General features: G+C 39.5%; 1 protein-coding gene across 1 annotated transcript; it reads right to left on the reverse strand.

Moving 5' to 3' along the window:
- Nucleotides 1-19,358: 19,358 nt before the first annotated feature.
- Nucleotides 19,359-20,418, reverse strand: LOC134623841 (SUN domain-containing protein 3-like). The gene is made up of 5 exons (XM_063468881.1): nucleotides 20,348-20,418; nucleotides 20,134-20,258; nucleotides 19,847-20,020; nucleotides 19,658-19,747; nucleotides 19,359-19,469 (listed from the first exon to the last, which is right to left on the reverse strand). Exons 1-5 carry the CDS (start codon nucleotides 20,373-20,375, stop codon nucleotides 19,359-19,361), a joined length of 528 nt encoding a protein of 175 aa, XP_063324951.1. The 5' UTR covers nucleotides 20,376-20,418.
- Between the last annotated feature and the right edge of the window lie 2,790 nt (nucleotides 20,419-23,208).

Here is a 23,208-nt window from a genome sequence, read left to right on the forward strand (position 1 = left end):
CTGTTAAGTCACTTCTGTAGTTAGCGTTGATGCCAAACATCTGCATGTGTTGTTGTTTTGATTCAGAAGTCTAGGCCTCTGCTTCTCTTCTCATTGATTTCTGAACTAATGCATTTTCTAATTCATTAGCATATAATGTTTCTAATGCATTAAACAACTTTGACAACTGTTTCAAAAACATCTGTGTCACTGACATGTTATAACAAGGACTTTATTTTCTTTTGAAACAGTGAATAAGTAATGCTGATCATGTCTTGTTTACAGTTTAATTGGTGGATCTGTGGGTGTGTCTTTGGAGCTTCAGCGTGCCTGCTCAGTCTTTAAATTGTTAGTTTGTCACCTGCAAAATAATTTTGGTTTTAGGACATTTATTGTCACCTAGTTAATATTTGAAGAAACCCATAACTGCACTCTGTTTAAAAGCTGATTTCTATGTCATGTGAACTAGTCACATGAACTCCTGTTAACTTCATTTGTTGATGCTGAACTGCAGACACGTACTTTGACTCATATTGATACACTTTATTGGTATTCTTTCCACTATTGTCGAGCGGCTTTACATACTATTCTTTGCACTACTGTACATGCATGTGTGTCTTTACTTGTATAAAGTTGTGTGTGGCCCCAGTTTGTCCTTGTGCTCGTGTTGGTTGTGTCTTTTCTCCTTCTCACCTTCTCTCAGGCTTACTTCTGGACCCTGATGCTCCTCAATCAGCTCTAATGGATCTTCTGGGTGAATGAGGCAAGTTGTGTAAAGCACTTTAAGTGTTTGGAGTAGAAGAGCACATGAAAGTTTACGCAGCTGTGAGGTTGAGCTCTCCAACCACTTCCTAAAAAATATATGATGGATACCATTAAAAAAGAATTTTCAGTACCATGATTCGACTGTTACTGAGCCCCAAAAACAGAGCCAGATGGTGGGATTCGTGTTTTCAGTATTTGTTTTCAAAGTGCTGCTGGGAAGAGGGGGAGCTGGGTGGGCAGAAACTATGAGCTATATCAGGTATCATAAAAGATAGTACTCGTAGGTGAGAAGATGGAGAATGGCTGCTTGGATAACTGTTCTGCTTTGCCTTACTTGGCATGCACTGGGTGATGATGGCGAGGGTGGTTATCAGTGGGCTGGCCGGGTTTCAAACTAAGTGTGTGGCAGTGGTGTAGAGGGGGAGGAGCTGAGTCTTCAGTGATTTGGGGGCTTTTTGGAGAGGCATGGCATAGCTCATGGGTGTCCAACTCCAGGCCTCGAGGGCCGCTGTCCTGCTGGTTTTAGATGTGTCCTTGATCCAGCACACCTGATTTAAATGGCTAAATGACCTCCTCAACATGTCTTGAAGTTCTCCAGAGGCCTGGTAATGAACTAATCATTTCATTCAGGTGTGTTGACCCAGGTTGAGATCTAAAACCTGCAGGACACCGACCCTCGAGGCCTGGAGTTGGACACCCCTGGTGTAGCTGCAAGCAGAATGGCTAGAACCTGCTGATAACTGGAAATTCCTCAAGACGGGAGAGGTAAGATTTCCAGATGAGTTATATAGTAGCAGGTCTGTAGTTCTACAGAGAAGATGATATTGCTAAAGAGTAAATGCAGAGAAATGAAGACAAGAGACAGAGCCCATTTACTACCATGGCAGAAATACAAACTGGTGGACATCTAGCACCACAGCTCCTAAATACACAGCCTCTTGATTTCAAACTACCTGCAGATGTGAGTGGATGAGCTCAAGGAAGCAACTCCACACAGAGGTGGAGATAGGGTTGCCAACTCCCTGGAAAATAAATAAGGGACACCTCATGGCCAGGGCTGGGCGACCCGATAGTCTTCACCCTTCCCAGTGTGGGGAATTTTTTAGCTCTTTTTTTTTGTGTGTGAAATTCTTTTTTTCACCATTTGACAAAGTGCGTCCCTTTTCAGCTCAATACTTTTGTTTCTAAATACGGAACGATTCCGTTTTTCAAGGGACGGTTGGCAACCCTAGGTGGAGACCAGAACAAAACTGCCTCAAACCGTCCACTCTGGCCCAGTCCCTGACTTTCACTCATTTAGAATTTATACATATCATGACTCAAAAGTCATGACAAATTACAGGAGGTGACACCATTAGTCAAGAAAAAGGAAAAGAAGGTTTGTTTTGAAATTAACAGATCTAAATCAAATGAGTGTAGAAGCTTGTTTCTGTTATCAATAAGTCCAAATTTGGGGTTATTAAATAAAAATTTCCAGTGAAATCTGCTAATTGATGAAGTTAAAATGCAGATGCAATATGCTTAATGGTCTATCTGGTGTCCCAACTACAAACACATGGTTAAACCTGAAGTTACCTCACTGAACCTCAAAGCCTGCATCACAGTGAAGGTTTCTCATATCACAGCACATGCAACATGGACTTTACTTTATTTTACTTTTGGGAGTTTAAATGTTGATTTTCAAATTTTAAATCCTGCAGCCATAGTGTTATAACGCTTGTTTAATATACACTGACAATTAAGAATACCAAAAGACATGAAAAATATCTTCTTAAAATTTTATTCTTCTTGTTTTAAAAATATCTCTAAATTTCCAGTGGAGACAATTTAGAGAATTTTTATGTTTTACAAGAAATTTAATTCAGTCCAAATGAGTTCCAATTCACAATAACACAGTGCTTAACAAAGTTAGTCGAACATCACCTAATGTAAAACAAATTTGGGGTGTTATGACAGGTGATGTAATAAATTTGTTAAGCACTGTATATGTAGAGTAAAAACCCTACAATATAAGAGAAGAAAACCCCAACAATCAGATGATCCCTTTTGAGCAAGCACTTGGCAACAGTGGAGAGGAAAAACTCCCTTTTAACAGGAAGAAACCTCTGGCAGAGCCAGGCTCAGGGAGGGGCAAGCCCTCTGCCACGGCTGGTTGGGGGTGAGGTGAATCAGACTGCAAACATCTTAATCACACATGTCTTACCTGGTAGGATGGACGTTCGCTGGAGAAAAAAATGGGTTAAATTGACAATTTTTTTTCTAATACAATATTTAAATATGTGTTGCAGTCTGATTCATGTTCACATTTTTCCTCTCTTTTCTTATATAGATGGAGTTCATGGGAAGCTAGTTATGCCAGCTTTCCATGAACTCGGAACTTGTACAGACAGGAATACTCGCGATTGCCCCAGTTGTTCAACACATGCAGCGTAATGTAGCGGATGACATCTACTTTGTCGTCCTGAGAGACGAAACAAAAACAAGACGGGTTAGTCGCATAATAGTTTTCTTGACTCTTGAAAGGATGGTAAATTTAGGAATACTGTGATTATTATGAGGGAGGATATACAGATAGCAAGGGGAGCTAACCTCTAAGTACTCTGGATAGAAAAGTCTACGTGCATGTGTCTAATGGCACAGTGTACTCACGGGTATCCTGAATGTTTGGAGTGGATCTCCATTTTCATCATAGACGAATGTTCCCAGGTGGACACCACTGTCTTCTAATGCTCTCTTTCCCTGAAAAAACAGAAATAAATACATATAAAGTTGTTCTCTATATACACATTTGTAAAATGCAACAGTTGAACAGTGGTGCAGTGGAAATCTGTGACTTACAAACACTGAAAACATCCTGGGAGCACTGGAGACCTTTCCATATGGTGACACCATCTTAGAAATGTGACCCAGTGTCACATGACTGATGGCGATGCTTTGTGGCAGCTTAATTGTTAAATGTCCCTGGGAGCCCGCAAAACTCCAACACACTCCTGGGACCATGGGTCCTCGACCCTACAGAGAAAAAGAAACACAAACAGAGTTCAGTATGGACCACTAGTGTTTGATTATTAAATCATGCAGATGTGTGAGATAGTATCTTGTTTTTTTGTGAAAGTAGATTATACCTGAATAACGACTCTTGGGCTTACACAGGGTGGTTTTGCGGGTATCAATGTAAGCCCCCACAGCTTCAATCCAACCTGTTCTGAAAGGTAGGATGCTGAAGACTGTTCTTTAACAATCTTTGCTCCTGCAGACAAAAACACAGAGTGAGAAAGGAATCGCAAAACAACAACAAAGAAATTCTTACGTGAATTCTGATCCGATTTCATGTCTTACCCAGTTCCTCCAGAGCAAAGTTGGGCATCCTGTCCCCAACTGGAAGAAGGAAGTCAATTCTTTTTCCTAAGTCCATTAACTCCCTTTGCAGCTCTTGTACCTGCCTTTCCACCTGTTCATGTCTGCTCATTAAGTACTGCAATTGAGAAGAATCATTTATGTTATACGTAACAGCTTTATGATAATAATAAACCTGCATTATCTGATTAATTTTCAGGGATAATATTATGAGCTTCATATGTTTTTCATACCTCACTCATGAACGGGGTGGAAAAGTCCATTTTCAGCCCTCCAATACTGAAAATCAATCCTGGTGGATGAAGAGAAACACAGAATAAGAAGAGAAGCTTAATCCAGAAGACAAGCACATAGTACTACTAGAAAGACTGTAATTGTTTGTGGACGGAGATCATTTACCAAAACACAAGGCCAGCATGAGGACCAAAAGTCCCAGTGCCTTGATGGCTCTAAAGAGACCTCTGCTGCTGTCACTACTGTAGTCAACAAAATCATCATTATTGTAGTCCACAGTGTCACGGTCAACAGTGTTGTATTCAACTGTGACTTGGTCAATATTGTCAGGGACTGGACGGGGACGGGGCCGTCGCCTTTTGAAAATTCTGCACAGAAAAAACAAAATCATGTAAGAAAAAATGTACATGGAAGAACAAATGGATTATGATTACAAAACATGCATCTATGTCAGTGGATGACAACAAAGAACATGTAGACCAGCACTAACCTGTATAAAGTCTCCTTGTAGGAGATTAACGGCTCTCCTTGGCTGCCGTAATAGCCGTTAGACTGAAGTCTTTGGCTTCTTCTCAACATGGCTGTAAAATGAAAGGGAAACATGGGGTTAAGTGAGTCTCTAACACAAAGCTTATCAGACTTCATAACTATGATTTGAGCATGTTTCCATCAGAAGCAACTCTGTACAAATCAGTGCAGATTCTCTTATATATAAACTTTATGGTGCCAGCTTGTTTTGTTTTTAATGAACAGAATAATATTTGAATCACACCCATATATGAAATCCGCTCTTAATAAATAACTTTATTTTCCCAGTGTCTTCAAAAACAAAGCATCATATTGTTATGATTCATATCATAGCAACAGATCACAACATTTTCTTGCTGTTCTTGCAAAAAATCTCTCTTTCAAATGTCAGTTTGTTTGTTCACAATGTAGTTTTTAAAATCAGAAAAAGAGGAAACCACCACAGCAGTAAAGAAAGACTCAAAGCAATTAAATGAATTTGGCCTAAAATCGTGTAAAAAGGTTTTCAAGGATTAAAAACTCTTTGTTTTTATAGTTAATATACAAAAGGAAATCAATATTTATCAGACACGTTGCGTCTAACAGGTAAGCAGTAAAATCACCTTTACAGTAGAATGCACTAAAAAGTGCTTTTCTGACATATTCAACTGGATATCATTTTTTTAATGTTCAGATTTGATTTAAATACAAATATTAAATGTAAGATGTGAAGCTAAAACATACTCTGTTTTTGTACTTGTTGATTCTTAGTCTAAAGATTGCACTTACCTTCAGTTAAAACGAAAGTTGAAGAAACTGAATCACTAAGTTTGCTTTTCCGTAAATTTGGACGTTTAGCGCTTCTCACTGAACTCATCTGAACCAGAAAATTTAGGTGCAGAAGAAAAATTTCAAACCGCAGCTATTTCAGTGACGTTACAAACAGATACATGCACAAATCGAATGTGACGCACGCGCGTTCCATAGGAGCAGCATCATTTCGTGTGCGCACGCGCAAAGGTGTGAGTGTAGATCTGTTTTGTTTTGTTTTTTTTTAATGAAATTTGCTCTTAATTAAATACCTTTCCTTCTCAGTCCCTTCATAAACGCCGCATCATATTGTCAAAATTCATATAGCACAACACATGCGCTCACGGGCCCATGTGCAAAGGTGTGTTGCAGTGAATGAAGAAAACTTTTCCATATTCACTGTCACTAATTTGTTTGACTTTGCTGTGAGAAAAACTGCGACGTATATGAGAATGAGGGAAGACCACGGTCATTTAAATACGGTATTAAAGTGTAATGAAACTGTTTCTCAGAGGGAAAGTGTGATTTTAGGACACTCGAGCCAAACATTAGCGGGCATCATTCTAGCTTATAATCAACAGCGGATCCAAAGCGGATCCGGGTCGGATGAGCTGGGAAACGACCGGATCCAAATCAAGTTCCAGACTCGCTGTGCAAGTGGACTCCGATCCGGACCCGGTTCGCGGATCTGTTAAAGAGCCTGTAATGTCTTATTTATTTGGTAAAACACATTCGTCCTTCTACGCCAACTAAAATATCTCTATCGTTATATTTGTTGCAATTTCTGCTACCCCCCGCCCCCCCTTAGCCAGATCACTCTTATAAAACACATTTTTTAATGTCAATGACACTTTTTAATGGATGAATAAACGATATGTAGCAGTCACTTTTCCAAAAAGTGATTGCACCTTCTGCCTTATGACAGGAGTGATGTTTGCTGACATCATTCATGAGGAAACATTTGACATATGTTTCATATATTCTATGCCAACAAGTCATTTACAGCAGAATAAATATGAATCCACAATCACTTTTTGGTACAACACCGGTCCAGAGTCATTTTGCTATCCAGGCTGGGCTGGATCATCCGAAGGGCATGCTGGACACTTGCCCAGGGGGCCACGCACAGTTGGGGGCTGATCCAAGAGATTAATGACAAAAAGATCAGAATTATCTCAAATATTAGATGTTGAAAAACTATTATCAAAACATAGAGATATCATTTTTTTTCTTAACACTTGCATAATTGGTAGAATACCATAATGTGTATTCCACGTGCACCTTTCTCCCCTTCACTGCTGAGGCTGATGGTCTCCCTCAGAGTCAGCTTGCTAGTGGATATGATGGATGAAAACATTAACAATGACGTTAAAGTTGTTGAGATCTTCAGTGCGATGACATGCAAACTAATCCAGAGGTTAGCAGCTCCCAATATGACCTTTAAAGGCGTATACCTTACAGGAAGGAGGCTGTAGGGGGCGCTGCTTATTCAGATGTCCTCATATTGCACAAAAGACTTATAGGCAGACAACTCTCCAATTATTACCACCATGGCAATAAGTGTGTGTGTGCTGCTGGTTGACTTGGCTTCATTAAGGCAGTGCTGTCTCCTCCCAGCACCCACAGCCAGCTAGGAGGGTTGTAATACACCAACCAGACGTCCTTCCACCTCCACCTCTTCAATTTGATCAAAATGGCTTCAGGCTTGAGCCCACCATCTAATACTACGCATCTACAATAAAAAGGGGGATTATTTCTTTTTTACTGTTACATGAAAGTATGAAAATCATTTCCAAAAGGCTGTTAAGTAACCACTATGCTGGAAGTTATGTCTCAGTGATAAATGTAACGATGAACAGAATCAACCATCTGAGATTTCCCTACCTGGATGATTGATGCACATGCTCTCTCATGTTCCCTTCTCAGGCTGCATCTGGATTTGTTTGACATCTGACAAAAACAAACCAGAATTATGACTCATTGGTTTTGTGATTTAGAATATTTGTAGACTTTTGAACAAGTGTGCCCTCTAGTGGGCACTTTGGCTGAAGCTGTATATGTGATGTATAAAAGTCAGATAAACCTGTAATTACCTTTAATTATCTGATACTGATTTTCAGTCAGTTGTTAATCAATAATGTAATTAATAATCAAAATTACTTCGTATAAGAAACAGTGAGTCCAGTGTAATTCATCTTTACCATTTATAATCTGTTCTAAGAATGAGGCCTTGATGAAAATGATTACCTTCACATCATCTATGACAAAACAACAAAGGCATCATTCCTGTGTCTCCTTCACTGTAACAAAAACAGCAAGTAGGAAAGACTGAAGCCACTATCTCATGTATGCCATCTCACACAAATTTCTGTGGTTAGGAAGTTGTGTATTTAATCATCTGTAAATGTGTGGTAAGATTAGTGATCACATCCAAGCATCCGGTTATTTACTACATCAGAGTGCAAAAATTCACTGCTGTTAAGTCACTTCTGTAGTTAGCGTTGATGCCAAACATCTGCATGTGTTGCTGTTTTGATTCAGAAGTCTAGGCCTCTGCTTCTCTTCTCATTGATTTCTGAACTAATGCATTTTCTAATTCATTAGCATATAATGTTTCTAATGCATTAAACAACTTTGACAACTGTTTCAAAAACATCTGTGTCACTAACATGTTATAACAAGGACTTTATTTTCTTTTGAAACAGTGAATAAGTAATGCTGATCATGTCTTGTTTACAGTTTAATTGGTGGATCTGTGGGTGTGTCTTTGGAGCTTCAGCGTGCCTGCTCAGTCTTTAAATTGTTAGTTTGTCACCTGCAAAATAATTTTGGTTTTAGGACATTTATTGTCACCTAGTTAATATTTGAAGAAACCCATAACTGCACTCTGTTTAAAAGCTGATTTCTATGTCATGTGAACTAGTCACATGAACTCCTGTTAACTTCATTTGTTGATGCTGAACTGCAGACGCGTACTTTGACTCATATTGATACACTTTATTGGTATTCTTTCCACTATTGTCGAGCGGCTTTACATACTATTCTTTGCACTACTGTACATGTATGTGTGTCTTTACTTGTATAAAGTTGTGTGTGGCCCCAGTTTGTCCTTGTGCTCGTGTTGGTTGTGTCTTTTCTCCTTCTCACCTTCTCTCAGGCTTACTTCTGGACCCTGATGCTCCTCAATCAGCTCTAATGGATCTTCTGGGTGAATGAGGCAAGTTGTGTAAAGCACTTTAAGTGTTTGGAGTAGAAGAGCACATGAAAGTTTACGCAGCTGTGAGGTTGAGCTCTCCAACCACTTCCTAAAAAATATATGATGGATACCATTAAAAAAGAATTTTCAGTACCATGATTCGACTGTTACTGAGCCCCAAAAACAGAGCCAGATGGTGGGATTCGTGTTTTCAGTATTTGTTTTCAAAGTGCTGCTGGGAAGAGGGGGAGCTGGGTGGGCAGAAACTATGAGCTATATCAGGTATCATAAAAGATAGTACTCGTAGGTGAGAAGATGGAGAATGGCTGCTTGGATAACTGTTCTGCTTTGCCTTACTTGGCATGCACTGGGTGATGATGGCGAGGGTGGTTATCAGTGGGCTGGCCGGGTTTCAAACTAAGTGTGTGGCAGTGGTGTAGAGGGGGAGGAGCTGAGTCTTCAGTGATTTGGGGGCTTTTTGGAGAGGCATGGCATAGCTCATGGGTGTCCAACTCCAGGCCTCGAGGGCCGCTGTCCTGCTGGTTTTAGATGTGTCCTTGATCCAGCACACCTGATTTAAATGGCTAAATGACCTCCTCAACATGTCTTGAAGTTCTCCAGAGGCCTGGTAATGAACTAATCATTTCATTCAGGTGTGTTGACCCAGGTTGAGATCTAAAACCTGCAGGACACCGGCCCTCGAGGCCTGGAGTTGGACAACCCTGGTGTAGCTGCAAGCAGAATGGCTAGAAGCTGCTGATAACTGGAAATTCCTCGAGACGGGAGAGGTAAGATTTCCAGATGAGTTATATAGTAGCAGGTCTGTAGTTCTACAGAGAAGATGATATTCAAAAGTTGCTAAAGAGTAAATGCAGAGAAATGAAGACAAGAGACAGAGCCCATTTACTACCATGGCAGAAATACAAACTGGTGGACATCTAGCACCACAGCTCCTAAATACACAGCCTCTTGATTTCAAACTACCTGCAGATGTGAGTGGATGAACTCAAGGAAGCAACTCCACACAGAGGTGGAGATAGGGTTGCCAACTCCCTGGAAAATAAATAAGGGACACCTCATGGCCAGGGCTGGGCGACCCGATAGTCTTCACCCTTCCCAGTGTGGGGAATTTTTTAGCTCTTTTTTTTTGTGTGTGAAATTCTTTTTTTCACCATTTGACAAAGTGCGTCCCTTTTCAGCTCAATACTTTTGTTTCTAAATACGGAACGATTCCGTTTTTCAAGGGACGGTTGGCAACCCTAGGTGGAGACCAGAACAAAACTGCCTCAAACCGTCCAATCTGGCCCAGTCCCTGACTTTCACTCATTTAGAATTTATACATATCATGACTCAAAAGTCATGACAAATTAAAGGAGGTGACACCATTAGTCAAGAAAAAGGAAAAGAAGGTTTGTTTTGAAATTAACAGATCTAAATAAAATGAGTGTAGAAGCTTGTTTCTGTTATCAATAAGTCCAAATTTGGGGTTATTAAATAAAAATTTCCAGTGAAATCAGCTAATTGATGAAGTTAAAATGCAGATGCAATATGCTTAATGGTCTATCTGGTGTCCCAACTACAAACACATGGTTAAACCTGAAGTTACCTCACTGAACCTCAAAGCCTGCATCACAGTGAAGGTTTCTCATATCACAGCACATGCAACATGGACTTTACTTTATTTTACTTTTGGGAGTTTAAATGTTGATTTTCAAATTTTAAATCCTGCAGCCATAGTGTTATAACGCTTGTTTAATATACACTGACAATTAAGAATACCAAAAGACATGAAAAATATCTTCTTAAAATTTTATTCTTCTTGTTTTAAAAATATCTCTAAATTTCCAGTGGAGACAATTTAGAGAATTTTTATGTTTTACAAGAAATTTAATTCAGTCCAAATGAGTTCCAATTCACAATAACACAGTGCTTAACAAAGTTAGTCGAACATCACCTAATGTAAAACAAATTTGGGGTGTTATGACAGGTGATGTAATAAATTTGTTAAGCACTGTATATGTAGAGTAAAAACCCTACAATATAAGAGAAGAAAACCCCAACAATCAGATGATCCCCTTTGAGCAAGCACTTGGCAACAGTGGAGAGGAAAAACTCCCTTTTAACAGGAAGAAACCTCTGGCAGAGCCAGGCTCAGGGAGGGGCAAGCCCTCTGCCACGGCTGGTTGGGGGTGAGGTGAATCAGACTGCAAACATCTTAATCACACATGTCTTACCTGGTAGGATGGACGTTCGCTGGAGAAAAAAATGGGTTAAATTGACAATTTTTTTTCTAATACAATATTTAAATATGTGTTGCAGTCTGATTCATGTTCACATTTTTCCTCTCTTTTCTTATATAGATGGAGTTCATGGGAAGCTAGTTATGCCAGCTTTCCATGAACTCGGAACTTGTACAGACAGGAATACTCGCGATTGCCCCAGTTGTTCAACACATGCAGCGTAATGTAGCGGATGACATCTACTTTGTCGTCCTGAGAGACGAAACAAAAACAAGACGGGTTAGTCGCATAATAGTTTTCTTGACTCTTGAAAGGATGGTAAATTTAGGAATACTGTGATTATTATGAGGGAGGATATACAGATAGCAAGGGGAGCTAACCTCTAAGTACTCTGGATAGAAAAGTCTACGTGCATGTGTCTAATGGCACAGTGTACTCACGGGTATCCTGAATGTTTGGAGTGGATCTCCATTTTCATCATAGACGAATGTTCCCAGGTGGACACCACTGTCTTCTAATGCTCTCTTTCCCTGAAAAAACAGAAATAAATACATATAAAGTTGTTCTCTATATACACATTTGTAAAATGCAACAGTTGAACAGTGGTGCAGTGGAAATCTGTGACTTACAAACACTGAAAACATCCTGGGAGCACTGGAGACCTTTCCATATGGTGACACCATCTTAGAAATGTGACCCAGTGTCACATGACTGATGGCGATGCTTTGTGGCAGCTTAATTGTTAAATGTCCCTGGGAGCCCGCAAAACTCCAACACACTCCTGGGACCATGGGTGCTCGACCCTACAGAGAAAAAGAAACACAAACAGAGTTCAGTATGGACCGCTAGTGTTTGATTATTAAATCATGCAGATGTGTGAGATAGTATCTTGTTTTTTTGTGAAAGTAGATTATACCTGAATAACGACTCTTGGGCTTACACAGGGTGGTTTTGCGGGTATCAATGTAAGCCCCCACAGCTTCAATCCAGCCTGTTCTGAAAGGTAGGATGCTGAAGACTGTTCTTTAACAATCTTTGCTCCTGCAGACAAAAACACAGAGTGAGAAAGGAATCGCAAAACAACAACAAAGAAATTCTTACGTGAATTCTGATCCGATTTCATGTCTTACCCAGTTCCTCCAGAGCAAAGTTGGGCATCCTGTCCCCAACTGGAAGAAGGAAGTCAATTCTTTTTCCTAAGTCCATTAACTCCCTTTGCAGCTCTTGTACCTGCCTTTCCACCTGTTCATGTCTGCTCATTAAGTACTGCAATTGAGAAGAATCATTTATGTTATACGTAACAGCTTTATGATAATAATAAACCTGCATTATCTGATTAGTTTTCAGGGATAATATTATGAGCTTCATATGTTTTTCATACCTCACTCATGAACGGGGTGGAAAAGTCCATTTTCAGCCCTCCAATACTGAAAATCAATCCTGGTGGATGAAGAGAAACACAGAATAAGAAGAGAAGCTTAATCCAGAAGACAAGCACATAGTACTACTAGAAAGACTGTAATTGTTTGTGGAAGGAGATCATTTACCAAAACACAAGGCCAGCATGAGGACCAAAAGTCCCAGTGCCTTGATGGCTCTAAAGAGACCTCTGCTGCTGTCACTACTGTAGTCAACAAAATCATCAGTGGTGTAGTCCACAGTGTCACGGTCAACAGTGTTGTATTCAACTGTGACTTGGTCAATATTGTCAGGGACTGGACGGGGACGGGGCCGTCGCCTTTTGAAAATTCTGCACAGAAAAAACAAAATCATGTAAGAAAAAATGTACATGGAAGAACAAATGGATTATGATTACAAAACATGCATCTATGTCAGTGGATGACAACAAAGAACATGTAGACCAGCACTAACCTGTATAAAGTCTCCTTGTAGGAGATTAACGGCTCTCCTTGGCTGCCGTAATAGCCGTTAGACTGAAGTCTTTGGCTTCTTCTCAACATGGCTGTAAAATGAAAGGGAAACATGGGGTTAAGTGAGTCTCTAACACAAAGCTTATCAGACTTCATAACTATGATTTGAGCATGTTTCCATCAGAAGCAACTCTGTACAAATCAGTGCAGATTCTCTTATATATAAACTTTACGGTGCCAGCTTGTTTTGTTTTTAATGAACAGAATAATATTTGAATCACACCCATATATGAAATCCGCTCTTAATAAATAACTTTATTTTCCCAGTGTCTTCAAAAACAAAGCATCATATTGTTATGATTCATATCATAGCAACAGATCACAACATTTTCCTGCTGTTCTTGCAAAAAATCTCTCTTTCAAATGTCAGTTTGTTTGTTCACAATGTAGTTTTTAAAATCAGAAAAAGAGGAAATCACCACAGCGGTAAAGAAAGACTCAAAGCAATTAAATGAATTTGGCCTAAAATCGTGTAAAAAGGTTTTCAAGGATTAAAAACTCTTTGTTTTTATAGTTAATATACAAAAGGAAATCAATATTTATCAGACACGTTGCGTCTAACAGGTAAGCAGTAAAATCACCTTTACAGTAGAATGCACTAAAAAGTGCTTTTCTGACATATTCAACTGGATATCATTTTTTTAATGTTCAGATTTGATTTAAATACAAATATTAAATGTAAGATGTGAAGCTAAAACATACTCTGTTTTTGTACTTGTTGATTCTTAGTCTAAAGATTGCACTTACCTTCAGTTAAAACGAAAGTTGAAGAAACTGAATCACTAAGTTTGCTTTTCCGTAAATTTGGACGTTTAGCGCTTCTCACTGAACTCATCTGAACCAGAAAATTTAGGTGCAGAAGAAAAATTTCAAACCGCAGCTATTTCAGTGACGTTACAAACAGATACATGCACAAATCGAATGTGACGCACGCGCGTTCCATAGGAGCAGCATCATTTCGTGTGCGCACGCGCAAAGGTGTGAGTGTAGATCTTTTGTTTTTTTAATGAAATTTGCTCTTAATTAAATACCTTTCCTTCTCAGTCCCTTCATAAACGCCGCATCATATTGTCAAAATTCATATAGCACAACACATGCGCTCACGGGCCCATGTGCAAAGGTGTGTTGCAGTGAATGAAGAAACCTTTTCCATATTCACTGTCACTAATTTGTTTGACTTTGCTGTGAGAAAATTGCGACGTATATGAGAATGAGGGAAGACCACGGTCATTTAAATACGGTATTAAAGTGTAATGAAACTGTTTCTCAGAGGGAAAGTGTGATTTTAGGACACTCGAGCCAAACATTAGCGGGCATCATTCTAGCTTATAATCAACAGCGGATCCAAAGCGGATCCGGGTCGGATGAGCTGGGAAACGACCGGATCCAAATCAAGTTCCAGACTCGCTGTGCAAGTAGACTCCGATCCGGACCCGGTTCGCGGATCTGTTAAAGAGCCTGTAATGTCTTATTTATTTGGTAAAACACATTCGTCCTTCTACGCCAACTAAAATATCTCTATCGTTATATTTGTTGCAATTTCTGCTACCCCCCCCCCCCCCCCCCTTAGCCAGATCACTCTTATAAAACACATTTTTTAATGTCAATGACACTTTTTAATGGATGAATAAACGATATGTAGCAGTCACTTTTCCAAAAAGTGATTGCACCTTCTGCCTTATGACAGGAGTGATGTTTGCTGACATCATTCATGAGGAAACATTTGACATATGTTTCATATATTCTATGCCAACAAGTCATTTACAGCAGAATAAATATGAATCCACAATCACTTTTTGGTACAACACCGGTCCAGAGTCATTTTGCTATCCAGGCTGGGCTGGATCATCCGAAGGGCATGCTGGACACTTGCCCAGGGGGCCATGCACAGTTGGGGGCTGATCCAAGAGATTAATGACAAAAAGATCAGAATTATCTCAAATATTAGATGTTGAAAAACTATTATCAAAACATAGAGATATCATTTTTTTTCTTAACACTTGCATAATTGGTAGAATACCATAATGTGTATTCCACGTGCACCTTTCTCCCCTTCACTGCTGAGGCTGATGGTCTCCCTCAGAGTCAGCTTGCTAGTGGATATGATGGATGAAAACATTAACAATGACGTTAAAGTTGTTGAGATCTTCAGTGCGATGACATGCAAACTAATCCAGAGGTTAGCAGCTCACAATATGACCTTTAAAGGCATATACCTTACAGGAAGGAGGCTGTAGGGGGCGCTGCTTATTCAGATGTCCTCATATTGCACAAAAGACTTATAGGCAGACAACTCTCCAATTATTACCACCATGGCAATAAGTGTGTGTGTGCTGCTGGTTGACTTGGCTTCATTAAGGCAGTGCTGTCTCCTCCCAGCACCCACAGCCAGCTAGGAGGGTTGTAATACACCAACCAGACGTCCTTCCACCTCCACCTCTTCAATTTGATCAAAATGGCTTCAGGCTTGAGCCCACCATCTAATACTACGCATCTACAATAAAAAGGGGGATTATTTCTTTTTTACTGTTACATGAAAGTATGAAAATCATTTCCAAAAGGCTGTTAAGTAACCACTATGCTGGAAGTTATGTCTCAGTGATAAATGTAACGATGAACAGAATCAACCATCTGAGATTTCCCTACCTGGATGATTGATGCACATGCTCTCTCATGTTCCCTTCTCAGGCTGCATCTGGATTTGTTTGACATCTGACAAAAACAAACCAGAATTATGACTCATTGGTTTTGTGATTTAGAATATTTGTAGACTTTTGAACAAGTGTGCCCTCTAGTGGGCACTTTGGCTGAAGCTGTATATGTGATGTATAAAAGTCAGATAAACCTGTAATTACCTTTAATTATCTGATACTGATTTTCAGTCAGTTGTTAATCAATAGTGTAATTAATAATCAAAATTACTTCGTATAAGAAACAGTGAGTCCAGTGTAATTCATCTTTACCATTTATAATCTGTTCTAAGAATGAGGCCTTGATGAAAATGATTACCTTCACATCATCTATGACAAAACAACAAAGGCATCATTCCTGTGTCTCCTTCACTGTAACAAAAACAGCAAGTAGGAAAGACTGAAGCCACTATCTCATGTATGCCATCTCACACAGATTTCTGTGGTTAGGAAGTTGTGTATTTAATCATCTGTAAATGTGTGGTAAGATTAGTGATCACATCCAAGCATCCGGTTATTTACTACATCAGAGTGCAAAAATTCACTGCTGTTAAGTCACTTCTGTAGTTAGCGTTGATGCCAAACATCTGCATGTGTTGTTGTTTTGATTCAGAAGTCTAGGCCTCTGCTTCTCTTCTCATTGATTTCTGAACTAATGCATTTTCTAATTCATTAGCATATAATGTTTCTAATGCATTAAACAACTTTGACAACTGTTTCAAAAACATCTGTGTCACTAACATGTTATAACAAGGACTTTATTTTCTTTTGAAACAGTGAATAAGTAATGCTGATCATGTCTTGTTTACAGTTTAATTGGTGGATCTGTGGGTGTGTCTTTGGAGCTTCAGCGTGCCTGCTCAGTCTTTAAATTGTTAGTTTGTCACCTGCAAAATAATTTTGGTTTTAGGACATTTATTGTCACCTAGTTAATATTTGAAGAAACCCATAACTGCACTCTGTTTAAAAGCTGATTTCTATGTCATGTGAACTAGTCACATGAACTCCTGTTAACTTCATTTGTTGATGCTGAACTGCAGACGCGTACTTTGACTCATATTGATACACTTTATTGGTATTCTTTCCACTATTGTCGAGCGGCTTTACATACTATTCTTTGCACTACTGTACATGTATGTGTGTCTTTACTTGTATAAAGTTGTGTGTGGCCCCAGTTTGTCCTTGTGCTCGTGTTGGTTGTGTCTTTTCTCCTTCTCACCTTCTCTCAGGCTTACTTCTGGACCCTGATGCTCCTCAATCAGCTCTAATGGATCTTCTGGGTGAATGAGGCAAGTTGTGTAAAGCACTTTAAGTATTTGGAGTAGAAGAGCACATGAAAGTTTACGCAGCTGTGAGGTTGAGCTCTCCAACCACTTCCTAAAAAATATATGACGGATACCATTAAAAAAGAATTTTCAGTACCATGATTCGACTGTTACTGAGCCCCAAAAACAGAGCCAGATGGTGGGATTCGTGTTTTCAGTATTTGTTTTCAAAGTGCTGCTGGGAAGAGGGGGAGCTGGGTGGGCAGAAACTATGAGCTATATCAGGTATCATAAAAGATAGTACTCGTAGGTGAGAAGATGGAGAATGGCTGCTTGGATAACTGTTCTGCTTTGCCTTACTTGGCATGCACTGGGTGATGATGGCGAGGGTGGTTATCAGTGGGCTGGCCGGGTTTCAAACTAAGTGTGTGGCAGTGGTGTAGAGGGGGAGGAGCTGAGTCTTCAGTGATTTGGGGGCTTTTTGGAGAGGCATGGCATAGCTCATGGGTGTCCAACTCCAGGCCTCGAGGGCCGCTGTCCTGCTGGTTTTAGATGTGTCCTTGATCCAGCACACCTGATTTAAATGGCTAAATGACCTCCTCAACATGTCTTGAAGTTCTCCAGAGGCCTGGTAATGAACTAATCATTTCATTCAGGTGTGTTGACCCAGGTTGAGATCTAAAACCTGCAGGACACCGGCCCTCGAGGCCTGGAGTTGGACACCCCTGGTGTAGCTGCAAGCAGAATGGCTAGAAGCTGCTGATAACTGGAAATTCCTCGAGACGGGAGAGGTAAGATTTCCAGATGAGTTATATAGTAGCAGGTCTGTAGTTCTACAGAGAAGATGATATTCAAAAGTTGCTAAAGAGTAAATGCAGAGAAATGAAGACAAGAGACAGAGCCCATTTACTACCATGGCAGAAATACAAACTGGTGGACATCTAGCACCACAGCTCCTAAATACACAGCCTCTTGATTTCAAACTACCTGCAGATGTGAGTGGATGAACTCAAGGAAGCAACTCCACACAGAGGTGGAGATAGGGTTGCCAACTCCCTGGAAAATAAATAAGGGACACCTCATGGCCAGGGCTGGGCGACCCGATAGTCTTCACCCTTCCCAGTGTGGGGAATTTTTTAGCTCTTTTTTTTTGTGTGTGAAATTCTTTTTTTCACCATTTGACAAAGTGCGTCCCTTTTCAGCTCAATACTTTTGTTTCTAAATACGGAACGATTCCGTTTTTCAAGGGACGGTTGGCAACCCTAGGTGGAGACCAGAACAAAACTGCCTCAAACCGTCCAATCTGGCCCAGTCCCTGACTTTCACTCATTTAGAATTTATACATATCATGACTCAAAAGTCATGACAAATTAAAGGAGGTGACACCATTAGTCAAGAAAAAGGAAAAGAAGGTTTGTTTTGAAATTAACAGATCTAAATAAAATGAGTGTAGAAGCTTGTTTCTGTTATCAATAAGTCCAAATTTGGGGTTATTAAATAAAAATTTCCAGTGAAATCAGCTAATTGATGAAGTTAAAATGCAGATGCAATATGCTTAATGGTCTATCTGGTGTCCCAACTACAAACACATGGTTAAACCTGAAGTTACCTCACTGAACCTCAAAGCCTGCATCACAGTGAAGGTTTCTCATATCACAGCACATGCAACATGGACTTTACTTTATTTTACTTTTGGGAGTTTAAATGTTGATTTTCAAATTTTAAATCCTGCAGCCATAGTGTTATAACGCTTGTTTAATATACACTGACAATTAAGAATACCAAAAGACATGAAAAATATCTTCTTAAAATTTTATTCTTCTTGTTTTAAAAATATCTCTAAATTTCCAGTGGAGACAATTTAGAGAATTTTTATGTTTTACAAGAAATTTAATTCAGTCCAAATGAGTTCCAATTCACAATAACACAGTGCTTAACAAAGTTAGTCGAACATCACCTAATGTAAAACAAATTTGGGGTGTTATGACAGGTGATGTAATAAATTTGTTAAGCACTGTATATGTAGAGTAAAAACCCTACAATATAAGAGAAGAAAACCCCAACAATCAGATGATCCCCTTTGAGCAAGCACTTGGCAACAGTGGAGAGGAAAAACTCCCTTTTAACAGGAAGAAACCTCTGGCAGAGCCAGGCTCAGGGAGGGGCAAGCCCTCTGCCACGGCTGGTTGGGGGTGAGGTGAATCAGACTGCAAACATCTTAATCACACATGTCTTACCTGGTAGGATGGACGTTCGCTGGAGAAAAAAATGGGTTAAATTGACAATTTTTTTTCTAATACAATATTTAAATATGTGTTGCAGTCTGATTCATGTTCACATTTTTCCTCTCTTTTCTTATATAGATGGAGTTCATGGGAAGCTAGTTATGCCAGCTTTCCATGAACTCGGAACTTGTACAGACAGGAATACTCGCGATTGCCCCAGTTGTTCAACACATGCAGCGTAATGTAGCGGATGACATCTACTTTGTCGTCCTGAGAGACGAAACAAAAACAAGATGGGTTAGTCGCATAATAGTTTTCTTGACTCTTGAAAGGATGGTAAATTTAGGAATACTGTGATTATTATGAGGGAGGATATACAGATAGCAAGGGGAGCTAACCTCTAAGTACTCTGGATAGAAAAGTCTACGTGCATGTGTCTAATGGCACAGTGTACTCACGGGTATCCTGAATGTTTGGAGTGGATCTCCATTTTCATCATAGACGAATGTTCCCAGGTGGACACCACTGTCGTCTAATGCTCTCTTTCCCTGAAAAAACAGAAATAAATACATATAAAGTTGTTCTCTATATACACATTTGTAAAATGCAACAGTTGAACAGTGGTGCAGTGGAAATCTGTGACTTACAAACACTGAAAACATCCTGGGAGCACTGGAGACCTTTCCATATGGTGACACCATCTTAGAAATGTGACCCAGTGTCACATGACTGATGGCGATGCTTTGTGGCAGCTTAATTGTTAAATGTCCCTGGGAGCCCGCAAAACTCCAACACACTCCTGGGACCATGGGTGCTCGACCCTACAGAGAAAAAGAAACACAAACAGAGTTCAGTATGGACCGCTAGTGTTTGATTATTAAATCATGCAGATGTGTGAGATAGTATCTTGTTTTTTTGTGAAAGTAGATTATACCTGAATAACGACTCTTGGGCTTACACAGGGTGGTTTTGCGGGTATCAATGTAAGCCCCCACAGCTTCAATCCAGCCTGTTCTGAAAGGTAGGATGCTGAAGACTGTTCTTTAACAATCTTTGCTCCTGCAGACAAAAACACAGAGTGAGAAAGGAATCGCAAAACAACAACAAAGAAATTCTTACGTGAATTCTGATCCGATTTCATGTCTTACCCAGTTCCTCCAGAGCAAAGTTGGGCATCCTGTCCCCAACTGGAAGAAGGAAGTCAATTCTTTTTCCTAAGTCCATTAACTCCCTTTGCAGCTCTTGTACCTGCCTTTCCACCTGTTCATGTCTGCTCATTAAGTACTGCAATTGAGAAGAATCATTTATGTTATACGTAACAGCTTTATGATAATAATAAACCGGCATTATCTGATTAATTTTCAGGGAATATATTATGAGCTTCATATGTTTTTCATACCTCACTCATGAACGGGGTGGAAAAGTCCATTTTCAGCCCTCCAATACTGAAAATCAATCCTGGTGGATGAAGAGAAACACAGAATAAGAAGAGAAGCTTAATCCAGAAGACAAGCACATAGTACTACTAGAAAGACTGTAATTGTTTGTGGAAGGAGATCATTTACCAAAACACAAGGCCAGCATGAGGACCAAAAGTCCCAGTGCCTTGATGGCTCTAAAGAGACCTCTGCTGCTGTCACTACTGTAGTCAACAAAATCATCATTATTGTAGTCCACAGTGTCACGGTCAACAGTGTTGTATTCAACTGTGACTTGGTCAATATTGTCAGGGACTGGACGGGGACGGGGCCGTCGCCTTTTGAAAATTCTGCACAGAAAAAACAAAATCATGTAAGAAAAAATGTACATGGAAGAACAAATGGATTATGATTACAAAACATGCATCTATGTCAGTGGATGACAACAAAGAACATGTAGACCAGCACTAACCTGTATAAAGTCTCCTTGTAGGAGATTAACGGCTCTCCTTGGCTGCCGTAATAGCCGTTAGACTGAAGTCTTTGGCTTCTTCTCAACATGGCTGTAAAATGAAAGGGAAACATGGGGTTAAGTGAGTCTCTAACACAAAGCTTATCAGACTTCATAACTATGATTTGAGCATGTTTCCATCAGAAGCAACTCTGTACAAATCAGTGCAGATTCTCTTATATATAAACTTTACGATGCCAGCTTGTTTTGTTTTTAATGAACAGAATAATATTTGAATCACACCAATATATGAAATCCGCTCTTAATAAATAACTTTATTTTCCCAGTGTCTTCAAAAACAAAGCATCATATTGTTATGATTCATATCATAGCAACAGATCACAACATTTTCTTGCTGTTCTTGCAAAAAATCTCTCTTTCAAATGTCAGTTTGTTTGTTCACAATGTAGTTTTTAAAATCAGAAAAAGAGGAAACCACCACAGCAGTAAAGAAAGACTCAAAGCAATTAAATGAATTTGGCCTAAAATCGTGTAAAAAGGTTTTCAAGGATTAAAAACTCTTTGTTTTTATAGTTAATATACAAAAGGAAATCAATATTTATCAGACACGTTGCGTCTAACAGGTAAGCAGTAAAATCACCTTTACAGTAGAATGCACTAAAAAGTGCTTTTCTGACATATTCAACTGGATATCATTTTTTTAATGTTCAGATTTGATTTAAATACAAATATTAAATGTAAGATGTGAAGCTAAAACATACTCTGTTTTTGTACTTGTTGATTCTTAGTCTAAAGATTGCACTTACCTTCAGTTAAAACGAAAGTTGAAGAAACTGAATCACTAAGTTTGCTTTTCCGTAAATTTGGACGTTTAGCGCTTCTCACTGAACTCATCTGAACCAGAAAATTTAGGTGCAGAAGAAAAATTTCAAACCGCAGCTATTTCAGTGACGTTACAAACAGATACATGCACAAATCGAATGTGACGCACGCGCGTTCCATAGGAGCAGCATCATTTCGTGTGCGCACGCGCAAAGGTGTGAGTGTAGATCTGTTTTGTTTTGTTTTTTTTTAATGAAATTTGCTCTTAATTAAATACCTTTCCTTCTCAGTCCCTTCATAAACGCCGCATCATATTGTCAAAATTCATATAGCACAACACATGCGCTCACGGGCCCATGTGCAAAGGTGTGTTGCAGTGAATGAAGAAAACTTTTCCATATTCACTGTCACTAATTTGTTTGACTTTGCTGTGAGAAAAACTGCGACGTATATGAGAATGAGGGAAGACCACGGTCATTTAAATACGGTATTAAAGTGTAATGAAACTGTTTCTCAGAGGGAAAGTGTGATTTTAGGACACTCGAGCCAAACATTAGCGGGCATCATTCTAGCTTATAATCAACAGCGGATCCGGGTCAGATGAGCTGGGAAACGACCGGATCCAAATCAAGTTCCAGACTCGCTGTGCAAGTGGACTCCGATCCGGACCCGGTTCGCGGATCTGTTAAAGAGCCTGTAATGTCTTATTTATTTGGTAAAACACATTAGTCCTTCTACGCCAACTAAAATATCTCTATCGTTATATTTGTTGCAATTTCTGCTACCCCCCGCCCCCCCCTTAGCCAGATCACTCTTATAAAACACATTTTTTAATGTCAATGACACTTTTTAATGGATGAATAAACGATATGTAGCAGTCACTTTTCCAAAAAGTGATTGCACCTTCTGCCTTATGACAGGAGTGATGTTTGCTGACATCATTCATGAGGAAACATTTGACATATGTTTCATATATTCTATGCCAACAAGTCATTTACAGCAGAATAAATATGAATCCACAATCACTTTTTGGTACAACACCGGTCCAGAGTCATTTTGCTATCCAGGCTGGGCTGGATCATCCGAAGGGCATGCTGGACACTTGCCCAGGGGGCCATGCACAGTTGGGGGCTGATCCAAGAGATTAATGACAAAAAGATCAGAATTATCTCAAATATTAGATGTTGAAAAACTATTATCAAAACATAGAGATATCATTTTTTTTCTTAACACTTGCATAATTGGTAGAATACCATAATGTGTATTCCACGTGCACCTTTCTCCCCTTCACTGCTGA

The sequence above is a fragment of the Pelmatolapia mariae genome, linkage group LG1 (assembly GCF_036321145.2).
Source record: "Pelmatolapia mariae isolate MD_Pm_ZW linkage group LG1, Pm_UMD_F_2, whole genome shotgun sequence".
In the NCBI taxonomy this organism is placed as follows: domain Eukaryota; kingdom Metazoa; phylum Chordata; class Actinopteri; order Cichliformes; family Cichlidae; genus Pelmatolapia; species Pelmatolapia mariae.

Coding starts and splice junctions, on each gene's coding strand:
- LOC134623841 (XM_063468881.1), bottom strand. CDS start 20,375: ATGCCCAACTTTGCTCTGGAGGAACTGG. Junction 20,259..20,347: donor CTTTGCTCTGGAGGAACTGG/GTAAGACATGAA, acceptor TTTTGTCTGCAG/GAGCAAAGATTGTTAAAGAA. Junction 19,748..19,846: donor CCAGGATGTTTTCAGTGTTT/GTAAGTCACAGA, acceptor CTGTTTTTTCAG/GGAAAGAGAGCATTAGACGA.